General features: G+C 37.9%; 1 protein-coding gene and 4 non-coding genes across 5 annotated transcripts; 2 read left to right on the forward strand and 3 right to left on the reverse strand.

Moving 5' to 3' along the window:
* Window positions 1-1,411: 1,411 nt before the first annotated feature.
* LOC113313542 (probable 4-hydroxy-tetrahydrodipicolinate reductase 2, chloroplastic) lies at window positions 1,412-4,068 on the reverse strand. Its single transcript, XM_026562331.1, has 8 exons — window positions 3,658-4,068; window positions 2,993-3,230; window positions 2,750-2,883; window positions 2,576-2,650; window positions 2,306-2,407; window positions 1,974-2,083; window positions 1,769-1,856; window positions 1,412-1,668 (listed from the first exon to the last, which is right to left on the reverse strand). The coding sequence occupies exons 1-8, from the start codon at window positions 3,946-3,948 to the stop codon at window positions 1,600-1,602; spliced, it is 1,107 nt and encodes a 368-aa protein (XP_026418116.1). The 5' UTR covers window positions 3,949-4,068; the 3' UTR covers window positions 1,412-1,599.
* A 94-nt stretch (window positions 4,069-4,162) lies between these two features.
* Window positions 4,163-4,324, forward strand: LOC113314702. Its single transcript, XR_003342580.1, has one exon. It is a non-coding gene; the product is annotated as a U1 spliceosomal RNA (small nuclear RNA).
* A 1,112-nt stretch (window positions 4,325-5,436) lies between these two features.
* LOC113314491 lies at window positions 5,437-5,556 on the reverse strand. The gene has a single exon (XR_003342432.1). It is a non-coding gene; the product is annotated as a U5 spliceosomal RNA (small nuclear RNA).
* A 4,570-nt stretch (window positions 5,557-10,126) lies between these two features.
* Window positions 10,127-10,288, forward strand: LOC113314703. Its single transcript, XR_003342582.1, has one exon. It is a non-coding gene; the product is annotated as a U1 spliceosomal RNA (small nuclear RNA).
* Window positions 10,289-11,400: 1,112 nt separating this feature from the next.
* On the reverse strand, window positions 11,401-11,520 carry LOC113314492. Its single transcript, XR_003342433.1, has one exon. It is a non-coding gene; the product is annotated as a U5 spliceosomal RNA (small nuclear RNA).
* Window positions 11,521-12,983: the final 1,463 nt, after the last annotated feature.

Genomic DNA, 12,983 nt, shown 5'->3' on the forward strand with positions numbered 1-12,983 from the left:
ACCACGTTAAAGCTCAATTTCCGCACTTTATCTCCGAGGAAAAAGACACTTCAAAAAGGGGTGGGTATTGTCATGTACCCGTGGGCTTAGAAGTCGTTGGACCCAATTACTTTTCTCCAGTTCTATTATTTGTTTATCTGTTGACTTTTCTTAGCTTGTTGGGGGACATTTCTATCTTTTAGAGGGAATAAGTGAGACTAGGTTGAGTAAGATCTAACGGCTAGTAGTCATTAAGATCCTTGCCCCAGAGTTAGGGAGGGTGTTTGTTATCAATGATTGTAAAAGACCTGGATTAGGTAATGAAGAAGTTAATTTGAGGCTATATCCTCTGAGGAAGAGATGGGTATGGTCATAATTGGAGTGGGTGTGCGTCCGTGCTGCCCCCTCTTCCAAGCCCAAAATTGTGCGTGGGCGGTGCCCCTGCCAATCTTCCAAGCCCAAAATGGCAATCTTCCAAGCCCAAAATTTATCTAGTGCTGAATTTAAAGTGTTTGCTCTTTCCATAATGCAGTTTGCTTGATCTTAAAAGGAGAACCAATCAATTGGATTTTTGCTGCTGTTAAAAATGCCTACAAAATTAGTTGTAATGCACGCATTTTTTTGGTCAACGACATCCCACTACTGAATGTGCTTGCTGCTGGGGACATGCACCGCATTTGCTTTGCACTACTGCAATTGCCTGGTGCACCCCTACCAAAACTAAGAAAGATATTGTTTACCAGTTTTAGTTGATGGTTTATTGCAGGCTTTTGGTCTAGTTTTGGGCTAAGTTTCTGGCTAGGCCTGTCAATGGAAGAATATCCGTCGGATATTTAGAAATCCGATATCCGACATGTTAAGCATTACCGGATATTCGATATCCGATAATATCCTATAGGATATCAAAATCAGATATCGATTCCGATAGGCTAAGCTGTCGGATATCCGATAAATATCCGATAGTATCCGGTTATAACAAAAAAGCTTAAAAACCCTTAACATTTTCATAATTGACACTTATGGGATATTTATCCGACAATATCCGATACTAGACTCGAAATTAGGATAAATTATAAATAAGTTCCTGTACTATCGGATATCGGATATTAACATTTCGGATGGGGTCTAATCCGTTTCCGATATGTTAAGGAAGAAATATCCGATAAAATATCCGATATCCGATAAAACGGATAAAATCCTATAGGATCTCGAATAATCGGAAACGGATACCGGATATCGGACAAATATTGACAGGCCTATTTCTGGCATTTGGAAACCAATTTGTTGATTTTATGTTATTACAGCTGGAACTTGTGTTCCAGTTTAAAATATAAACAACAGGTCAATCAAACTCGTCACTGAACCTGGAAGTGGTGCAGTAATCTGAAGTTTTTCCTTAGGATCTTGTCCTGCGAACTGTGAATACAAGGGAGCAGTGCAAATTTGATACTTACATAATTTAAAATCCGATTCTTGATTCTATAAAGGTGAATCTCATTCAACTATCCTTTGAAACTGATGCAAATAAAAACTTTGTAACACAAGTCACTGTTGAAAAACTGATGGCATACAACAAAATTTTCCCGTGAAACAGGGTGAAAAATTACAAGTGACCAAGCACTATCGCATGTAACCCTCACGCAAGACGTCAATCATGCTATAGATACGTCTGTCTGCCTTGGACTGGACCTGCAACAAAAGTCCACGAGTCAAAATTTCATTGCAAGCCAGGTACAAATGCTGCTATTGAGAGTTAACCAGAGACGAGCATTTGTTCTTTTCATCTTGCCTTCTTAGCCAGGAAAATGGCAGCATCTATTGCACCCTCAGCATATATGGAGGTACCACACACATTATGTTGAAACTCAAACGAAACCCTGTAGGCAGAAAGTAGTTTAATACTCGTCAGACAAGAGTGGGTTAAAGCCAGTGCTGAAATTGAAATTACATGTACATATATGTATAAGCGTGTGCATGGGTGGGTGAGAAATCACGTTTTGTCAGGTGACGTTAGATGATACACATGGAATGCATGTCCTCGCAAGTGCTCTTCTGGTACACCCACCATCTCGAGTTGTTGTTCAGGGTCACGTATTTGTTGCATCTGGTTAACAGAGTTACTCAGGTCATCAAAACAAGGTTCTCAGAGAACTTACAGGATTAGCCTAACAAAGAAATTGATGTTGATATTGAAAAACAAGTAGCCTACAAGTCTTGCTAGTTGCTTAAGTACATAGTGCATCATGCAAAGTCTTGCTAAGACAAAAAGATAACTAAATCCAATCGAATGATATAAACTTAATACAAAGAGAGAGTAATGACTTACTTGATCTAATTCATAGGATATCCCAAGCTTTTGGAAGCATTTGATAACATCCTTGGCTGTTCCGGAAGGGTCCAATTTGCTTGCTTGATGAGACTCTATTACCTACGAAATTGTAAAGGAATCAGATACTTATACATCTACAGATTCTATACAAATAAACTAAGTTGATGAAAAAGATAGATTAACAACCAAAACGGAACAAGAACATAGAGATGATAAGGTTGATGCAATCACAGAGTATATGGCTATCTTTCAAGAGCAAGACTATACCTCTAAAGAATAGCCAGAAAAAGCACCAGGAAATTGCTCTGCCATGATATCCATGGCTGCAATAAATGCAACAACCTAACCAAACAAACAGCATTAGTTCATACGAAAAACCCAGATGCAGAATCAAAAGGAAAAAGAACCCGCAATCGAGATGAAATATAAAGATTGTGTCACCTGCTTCCCCATTTGTGGTGAGATTAAGGCATAACCTTTTGAATCTTCAACAGTATTGTACAACATCTCCCTGTCTCCCCCAGTAGTTCCCATTACGAATGGAACTCCAACTTTCGAATATAATTCAGCATTAGCTACAAATCAAAGATCCAAATATTAGAGAAGGAAACTGAATTTTCTCCTTAAACTATAATCTAACAATGTTTAACTAAATACCATATGAAAAATCCAAGAAGATTTTACCATTAACCGCAGCCGGGACTGTAAAATCAATCACAATCATATTCGGGTTTTCATTGAGCAACGAGGTGAGAATGTTTTCTCTTCTACTGGGACCATATATGTGAATCTCTGTACCACCTACTTCCACAATTTGCCCAGACTTCGATTCACTGCCGAATGATACAGGAACCACCTGAAGCCCTGCAGAAACTCCAGCTTCTATTATTGCCTTACCCATCTTTCCAGTACAACCATTCACCTACAATAGTGCATAGCTAAATACATATGTTTTTCACTTGAATCACAAAATTCATGTTCTCATAATTGAAGGACAGAACAGAAAGTGGTATATCTTCAAGCCAATTTGTTGCTTGATGCCAGGACGACTTCAATATGCAAAAACTCTCATTTGAATCAGAAAATAAAAACTCGAAACATAAAGCGTTGCCACCTAATACACACTGTCTCATATGAACCTAACTAAGTTCTCACAAATTGGGGAAAATTTGGCCCTAAATCCCTAAACCCTTAGTTGACAGATAAATATACCCCTAGAAGGCTAGAATCAATATAACACCAGAATGTCAAATGTAACTCTACATTCAATCGATCTTATAACTTTATATGAAAATCAAAAGAAAACCCATTTTGACATATACAAAACTAGAAGAAGTTTAGAGTTTTACCATGATTGGAAATGCAAGGTTTTCTTCTGAGGCTGATAATGACATTGAAGAAGAAGAAGAAGAAGACAAGGGTTTGTCAATTTTTTGTGTAGCTGTTATTGCTGTAACGGGTTTTTTGTTAATTGAAGAAGAAGTAGAAGTAAAGGGTTCAGAGATCGACGGTTTAAGAAATTGTTGACCATTAATGAATTGAGAAACATGGAGATCTGAAGCGGAGAATTGTTTTTTTAGTTGATTACTAACGAAGAATAGGGGTTTTGGTGGAGATTTCAGAACAGAGAAAGAAGACATTTAATCGAAAAATCTGAGATTGGAAGTGTTAAACTCTGAAACATACTGCTTTTGGGCGCAGAGTTTGCAAGAAGATTATAGGTCTACAATCTACATAGCCCAACTTCTCCCAATGCTTAGAAAACGAAGGTAATGATAGTCCCACATCGTACAGAACACAGAAAAGATCAAGAAAACAAGCCTATAAGAGAAACATGAAACGCATCTACAAAACATACTTACCTGGACGGGGTGAATGACTGATCATGAAGGGTCCTGGCCTAGGTAAGTGGCTTCCATTGCACTTTGGAAGGGTGCTCGCCTAAGATCTGTCCTACGGGGCCGAGTCTACGTCGTAATTTTTTCCTCAGGGGGTGTGCGTCCGCGCTGCCCCTGCCAATCTTCCAAACCAAAATTTGCTATGGCAGAAAGCTGTAACCAACACAGAATCCAACTGCAAAATTCTGCGTTAGTAGACCTGCTCCAAAACTAGCATTTTCGTCTTTACTTGTGCTCTCAACACTTGGTCAGTTTGGCAGCATGGTCGATGGTCCACAACTGGAACTTCAATATGCAAAATTATTACTGACATCATTTTATTTTTTTAACTATGAAACTACTGCGATGGAACCCCACAGGAAATCAGCATCAGCGAAGCACTTCTTAAACTTCTCTTTATGTGTTGCAGCAACTAGCATGGAGAACAGATCTATTTCTCTAGTCTAGCTTACACACTGAAAGGATATTATGCTATTATTCTCATACTAGAAAATATCATTAACACAAAGGAGACTTTAAATTTCAGTTGGATTGAGCGTAACTGGTCGCAGGCTCCAGTTCAAGAATTTTGCAATCTACTTAAGCAGAATGGTCAGTATCTGTCATCTTTTATCAGTTGAATGAACTAGAATTACTTCATATTTGTTCAGTAGATTTTTTCATGGTTGTTCGGTTTGTTGGAACGCTATACAGAATTTCTCAACGGATCGAAGTTCTATTAAGATGCTGAAACTTGACATGTTTTGAAAGCACAAACACAGAAATGAGAAAAACATTGTTACAAGACAAGATGGTGCTGCTGGAATAATTCATATTTGCAAATGATGCCAGCTTCCAATTCTTTACCCCACCTCCACTACTCTCTATACTATGAAACAGAAGCACAACTTGTATATGCGTGTCTAAACTCAGCACAATGTTTGAACATTCTTCTTGGCGTGGAATTTTCCAGTTTTATGTGGATAATTATTCTTAATGCATTTTAACATGAATCCAACTGCAGCAACTACTGTGATGGATAATAATTGGAACCTGGCGTCAAAATAATTAGTCCAATTGCACAATATTGTGTTGTTACTCATTTGGGAATCTTGTTTGCCCGTGCTGAATGTGTTGTAATAAACAACTGCAATAACAGTGCCCAGAGAGTTGTCACATACGCCTAAACGCAGCAGAGCAAGGTAGCCTTGGACCTAGGAATCTAAACATTTGGTTTTGAGGATTGTTGGGTTCCTCTTTGGAAAAGAGAAACCCTCCAAAAATAGGCGTATGCCGCTTAGAAACGGCAAGCACACGGTATTCTTTAGTAAAAGGCGAAAGAATAGTTCGCTTTGTGCTTACCGCACGGCTGCGTGATTCATTTAATAGAGTGGAGAGCTAGTTTTATACACAGCAATTTGCGTACAGTTGTACCTCCTAACCTGTGTGGTACTAATCTCCCTTTTCACTTCCACTCTCAACTGAGACTTTACAGTTGCTAGTCCAAGTTGGTTTCAGGGCCTGCTTACAACTTACTCATTCAGTTTACATACGAGGTGTGGAAATGAATGAACTAGAACTGATAATGAGAATGCTAAGAACAACTTTTAAAGGTGTGGAAAGAGTTACACCTTGTTTGTTTGCAGCTGACTCATCTGAGTCGTCTGCATCTGAGTCATCTGGATCTCACTGAAATCACCTGACTCATCTGGATCTGACTCACTAAGGTCTGAGTCAGAAAATATGTTTGTTTTGTGAGTCAGACCTGACTCAGCTGACTGGATTTTTTAGGACAGAAAATGCCCTTACGCACATTTTAAACCATTACTTAAACATCACAAATTGTTCCATCGTAGTTTAAACAACTTCCCTTTTTGATGGAATTAAACATATTAGACATCATAAAATAGTAAAATCTAAAGATTAAAGTCCTATAAACATAAAAGAAACAATAAAATCTAAAGGAGACTGGCCATCGCGTCGCATAAATTGTTCATATGATAAGGTGCATTTTCTTTCGTTTCCGCTTCCTCTTCCTCATCCACCTGCATATCATTCAATCTCAAATGACTGAGGTCTCTAAACTGAGAAACAAGCACGTCGCTCAGATAAGAGTCAATTAGACTAGAGTGTAACACTGCTAGGTGAACTAAGTAAAACCAAAGAAAAGGGAAAAACTCACAGGTACGCAAGAGATGCCATTAGAGAAATGAAATAGGAAATTTGTCCATTAAAGGTATACTGGGAAAGATTACTGCATTACGTACTTTCAAGCATCAATAAACATCATACGGTATAACATATATTTCCGCTGACAAATAAGAAAAAAGTGTGCAGTTGTGCAACTTACAGCCTTTCCAGAATAGAAGGAATACATGGTATAGAGTTTCCAAGATTATTATTACTTAAATCCCTGCACACATTTGCAAAAACATTGTCAACACACACTTAATGGTCCAACCTCAAATCATCACTATTTGACTGGACCAACCCATTCTTGTGAATCCGTGACTTATTTGCAACATGCTAGTAGAAGATTTTACGTCTATGTTAACGAGAATGAAGTGAAAGAGTAGTACCTGCTTTAGAATCCAGTGATGGCAATAACTGACTTCCTAATGAGATAATGTTACTACCTGCACCATACAAAAGTAATTATCACTAATCCATATACAGCAGGAACGAAGAAAAGAATCTTTAAGAGGTAAAAGTAAAAGCAATGGTTGGCACCAAATCATTATGGCCTATCAGTCCTCATTACTGTCCTAATACCGGAATTTTTAAGTTGGGAGTATCTGGTGGTAAAAACCATTTAACAAGCCAGGACAACATGGCATAATATTCGATTGTGTGTATTCCTCTCCGCAGCATGTTCTCATTCAAAAAGTTTATGCCTCCAAACAAATGACAGGGTTTTCTAAGAAGAAAACAATATCTAAGACGAAGGAAATATGACTTTATTTTACAACCCTATATTGGTAAGACACAAAATATTATGTATAATTTTGATGCATGAATGATGACTATCGAAGTCCAAGAAATCACTAGCACTAGCATCACTACTTCATAGCAAAAGAAAACAAAATCCAAGAAGAAGGCCATAATGTAAGTAGGACTTGGGCTTGTACCTTTTTAATACACAAAAGAGTGGACAATATCAGGTGGCAGTGCACTATAGGGGACAACATTGACATGAATTGAAGGATAGCAAAGGCAGTAAACTGAATTCGTCGTGACAATTCTATTGGAAATTAGTCACTAACCAAATATGTCCCCTACCATCGGTGAGATTCACAAACCAAACCATTGCAGGAGAAACCCATGTGAACAAATAAAGGGACAGTGTGCATAGGATCATGGTAGATCCTTTTCGATTTTGATTGTAAATGTATTTGTCATTGATGCTAATCCTATCATTTACTTGCCTTCCATTGAAACTAAAGTCATGTACTCCTTGGGATCGTCAATGCAACAAGCGAAAAAGAGACATGGATCCACCTTAGCAACTAGATTATCATTGTTGGTGATGAAGATGATAAAATAAAAATTACAGTTCGGTAGTGTACTCTGGTCCTCATATGCTAAAACAAAAATTACCAGTACTGCTCTCATAACTGTAAAAAGGAAAAACGAAATGAAATCCCTGGTTGTATGGTCTAGTATCCTAGCTATAAACAGGAAAAACCCATGTTCTATCATAATTAGCAAGTAAAGTTATAATTCTCCCCTAGGCATTTTCACAAACACCATCAAATATTCAACCAGAAAATCTAAATAAAAACCCATGTTCTAAATCAAATAAAACTCATATGAAAATGAAAGAAACTATGCTCCAAATCACATAAAACCCATATGAAAATGAGTATGGATGAAGAATTGTACCTGGAGATGATGATGATTCTAAAAGAAGCTTTTAGATGATTTGAAATAGATGGAAAGACGAGGCGATGATGGATATAGAAATTACTCGATTTGTTGATAGAGATGAAGCATATCAGTTGAGAATAGATCTAGGGTTTGGCTCCTCATCTACCATTCCGACGGAATGAAGGAAGAAAATGAGAAAAGAAATGAAATTTTTTGATATAAAACGTCGAGGGTATTTTTGTCGATTTCAGCGAGTCAGGGGTTTGATCCGTCCACTCAGCAGCATTTCCATGGATGACTCCATAGGGCCCGAGTCAGAGGTTAGGTCCGACTCAGATGCCGAGTCAGAGGTTTCCAAATTTACAAAACAAACAGTCTAACTGCTGACTCGCCGCGAGTCAGGGGTTGACTCAGACCCAGACGTCGAGTCAGCTGCAAACAAACAAGTTGTTACTCATACATACGAGGTAAACGAAAATTGCAATTGAGATGTTAACTAGCTCAACACTAATATTGTTGAGCCAAAACTAGAACTGGGATGTTTAACCAGTTATGTTTCAGAGAGCACAAGACTCGAATGCTGAGGGAAAAGTAGAATCCCTTTAAATGCTATACCATGGACATGGTGAAAAAATTCATTTCTCTTGATTACACAATAAAAGTATTTACAACAGCATTCTCTTCGTACAAGAAAGTATCCTTCTGGGGCTGGGAGCTTACATTCTGCTTAGGATTTTTATTAACACAAAGGAGATGTTAATTTAACCGCAGTGGGATTGAGCTTAACTTGTGAACACATAAATCACGAAGCCATCCACGTGTTCACAAAAAATATTCACATACACTCTAATTCTAAAATTGTACATCGTATGTGTAAAGGGGATGATTATATCGATTCATCGACTCAAAGCCTTCGAGCTTGTCATTGTCTAGTCGAATATTATCATAAATAATTTTCGTATAAAGGAATAAACAGAGAATCAAGTATAAATGTAAAGCACATGATGTTCAACGCTGAATGTAAAGTGCTGAAATGTAAATAAGACAAAGATTTACTTGGTTCGGCACTAAGGCCTACATCCACGGGGCTGGTGTTTCACTATGTATTGAATGATTACAAAGATAGTCGAATGACTTTAGAGTATACATAGGTCCGCGAAGTAGGGGGATTACTTAGTCTTCCTATTTCTCTCTCCTTTATTCTCGTATAATTGCTCTGGATTGGTCGACCCCTTCTCTCTCCTATATTCTCCTATAATTGCTCTGGATTGGTCGATCCCTTCTCTCTTAGTGAAGAGGGGTATTTATAGGGTTGAAACATAAAGCGTTGCCACCTAATACACACTGTCTCATATGAACCTAACTAAGTTCTCACAAATTGGGGAAAATTTGGCCCTAAATCCCTAAACCCTTAGTTGACAGATAAATATACCCCTAGAAGGCTAGAATCAATATAACACCAGAATGTCAAATGTAACTCTACATTCAATCGATCTTATAACTTTATATGAAAATCAAAAGAAAACCCATTTTGACATATACAAAACTAGAAGAAGTTTAGAGTTTTACCATGATTGGAAATGCAAGGTTTTCTTCTGAGGCTGATAATGACATTGAAGAAGAAGAAGAAGAAGACAAGGGTTTGTCAATTTTTTGTGTAGCTGTTATTGCTGTAACGGGTTTTTTGTTAATTGAAGAAGAAGTAGAAGTAAAGGGTTCAGAGATCGACGGTTTAAGAAATTGTTGACCATTAATGAATTGAGAAACATGGAGATCTGAAGCGGAGAATTGTTTTTTTAGTTGATTACTAACGAAGAATAGGGGTTTTGGTGGAGATTTCAGAACAGAGAAAGAAGACATTTAATCGAAAAATCTGAGATTGGAAGTGTTAAACTCTGAAACATACTGCTTTTGGGCGCAGAGTTTGCAAGAAGATTATAGGTCTACAATCTACATAGCCCAACTTCTCCCAATGCTTAGAAAACGAAGGTAATGATAGTCCCACATCGTACAGAACACAGAAAAGATCAAGAAAACAAGCCTATAAGAGAAACATGAAACGCATCTACAAAACATACTTACCTGGACGGGGTGAATGACTGATCATGAAGGGTCCTGGCCTAGGTAAGTGGCTTCCATTGCACTTTGGAAGGGTGCTCGCCTAAGATCTGTCCTACGGGGCCGAGTCTACGTCGTAATTTTTTCCTCAGGGGGTGTGCGTCCGCGCTGCCCCTGCCAATCTTCCAAACCAAAATTTGCTATGGCAGAAAGCTGTAACCAACACAGAATCCAACTGCAAAATTCTGCGTTAGTAGACCTGCTCCAAAACTAGCATTTTCGTCTTTACTTGTGCTCTCAACACTTGGTCAGTTTGGCAGCATGGTCGATGGTCCACAACTGGAACTTCAATATGCAAAATTATTACTGACATCATTTTATTTTTTTAACTATGAAACTACTGCGATGGAACCCCACAGGAAATCAGCATCAGCGAAGCACTTCTTAAACTTCTCTTTATGTGTTGCAGCAACTAGCATGGAGAACAGATCTATTTCTCTAGTCTAGCTTACACACTGAAAGGATATTATGCTATTATTCTCATACTAGAAAATATCATTAACACAAAGGAGACTTTAAATTTCAGTTGGATTGAGCGTAACTGGTCGCAGGCTCCAGTTCAAGAATTTTGCAATCTACTTAAGCAGAATGGTCAGTATCTGTCATCTTTTATCAGTTGAATGAACTAGAATTACTTCATATTTGTTCAGTAGATTTTTTCATGGTTGTTCGGTTTGTTGGAACGCTATACAGAATTTCTCAACGGATCGAAGTTCTATTAAGATGCTGAAACTTGACATGTTTTGAAAGCACAAACACAGAAATGAGAAAAACATTGTTACAAGACAAGATGGTGCTGCTGGAATAATTCATATTTGCAAATGATGCCAGCTTCCAATTCTTTACCCCACCTCCACTACTCTCTATACTATGAAACAGAAGCACAACTTGTATATGCGTGTCTAAACTCAGCACAATGTTTGAACATTCTTCTTGGCGTGGAATTTTCCAGTTTTATGTGGATAATTATTCTTAATGCATTTTAACATGAATCCAACTGCAGCAACTACTGTGATGGATAATAATTGGAACCTGGCGTCAAAATAATTAGTCCAATTGCACAATATTGTGTTGTTACTCATTTGGGAATCTTGTTTGCCCGTGCTGAATGTGTTGTAATAAACAACTGCAATAACAGTGCCCAGAGAGTTGTCACATACGCCTAAACGCAGCAGAGCAAGGTAGCCTTGGACCTAGGAATCTAAACATTTGGTTTTGAGGATTGTTGGGTTCCTCTTTGGAAAAGAGAAACCCTCCAAAAATAGGCGTATGCCGCTTAGAAACGGCAAGCACACGGTATTCTTTAGTAAAAGGCGAAAGAATAGTTCGCTTTGTGCTTACCGCACGGCTGCGTGATTCATTTAATAGAGTGGAGAGCTAGTTTTATACACAGCAATTTGCGTACAGTTGTACCTCCTAACCTGTGTGGTACTAATCTCCCTTTTCACTTCCACTCTCAACTGAGACTTTACAGTTGCTAGTCCAAGTTGGTTTCAGGGCCTGCTTACAACTTACTCATTCAGTTTACATACGAGGTGTGGAAATGAATGAACTAGAACTGATAATGAGAATGCTAAGAACAACTTTTAAAGGTGTGGAAAGAGTTACACCTTGTTTGTTTGCAGCTGACTCATCTGAGTCGTCTGCATCTGAGTCATCTGGATCTCACTGAAATCACCTGACTCATCTGGATCTGACTCACTAAGGTCTGAGTCAGAAAATATGTTTGTTTTGTGAGTCAGACCTGACTCAGCTGACTGGATTTTTTAGGACAGAAAATGCCCTTACGCACATTTTAAACCATTACTTAAACATCACAAATTGTTCCATCGTAGTTTAAACAACTTCCCTTTTTGATGGAATTAAACATATTAGACATCATAAAATAGTAAAATCTAAAGATTAAAGTCCTATAAACATAAAAGAAACAATAAAATCTAAAGGAGACTGGCCATCGCGTCGCATAAATTGTTCATATGATAAGGTGCATTTTCTTTCGTTTCCGCTTCCTCTTCCTCATCCACCTGCATATCATTCAATCTCAAATGACTGAGGTCTCTAAACTGAGAAACAAGCACGTCGCTCAGATAAGAGTCAATTAGACTAGAGTGTAACACTGCTAGGTGAACTAAGTAAAACCAAAGAAAAGGGAAAAACTCACAGGTACGCAAGAGATGCCATTAGAGAAATGAAATAGGAAATTTGTCCATTAAAGGTATACTGGGAAAGATTACTGCATTACGTACTTTCAAGCATCAATAAACATCATACGGTATAACATATATTTCCGCTGACAAATAAGAAAAAAGTGTGCAGTTGTGCAACTTACAGCCTTTCCAGAATAGAAGGAATACATGGTATAGAGTTTCCAAGATTATTATTACTTAAATCCCTGCACACATTTGCAAAAACATTGTCAACACACACTTAATGGTCCAACCTCAAATCATCACTATTTGACTGGACCAACCCATTCTTGTGAATCCGTGACTTATTTGCAACATGCTAGTAGAAGATTTTACGTCTATGTTAACGAGAATGAAGTGAAAGAGTAGTACCTGCTTTAGAATCCAGTGATGGCAATAACTGACTTCCTAATGAGATAATGTTACTACCTGCACCATACAAAAGTAATTATCACTAATCCATATACAGCAGGAACGAAGAAAAGAATCTTTAAGAGGTAAAAGTAAAAGCAATGGTTGGCACCAAATCATTATGGCCTATCAGTCCTCATTACTGTCCTAATACCGGAATTTTTAAGTTGGGAGTATCTGGTGGTAAAAACCATTTAACAAGCCAGGACAACATGG

This window comes from Papaver somniferum, chromosome 9, assembly GCF_003573695.1.
Source record: "Papaver somniferum cultivar HN1 chromosome 9, ASM357369v1, whole genome shotgun sequence".
In the NCBI taxonomy this organism is placed as follows: Eukaryota; Viridiplantae; Streptophyta; class Magnoliopsida; order Ranunculales; family Papaveraceae; genus Papaver; species Papaver somniferum.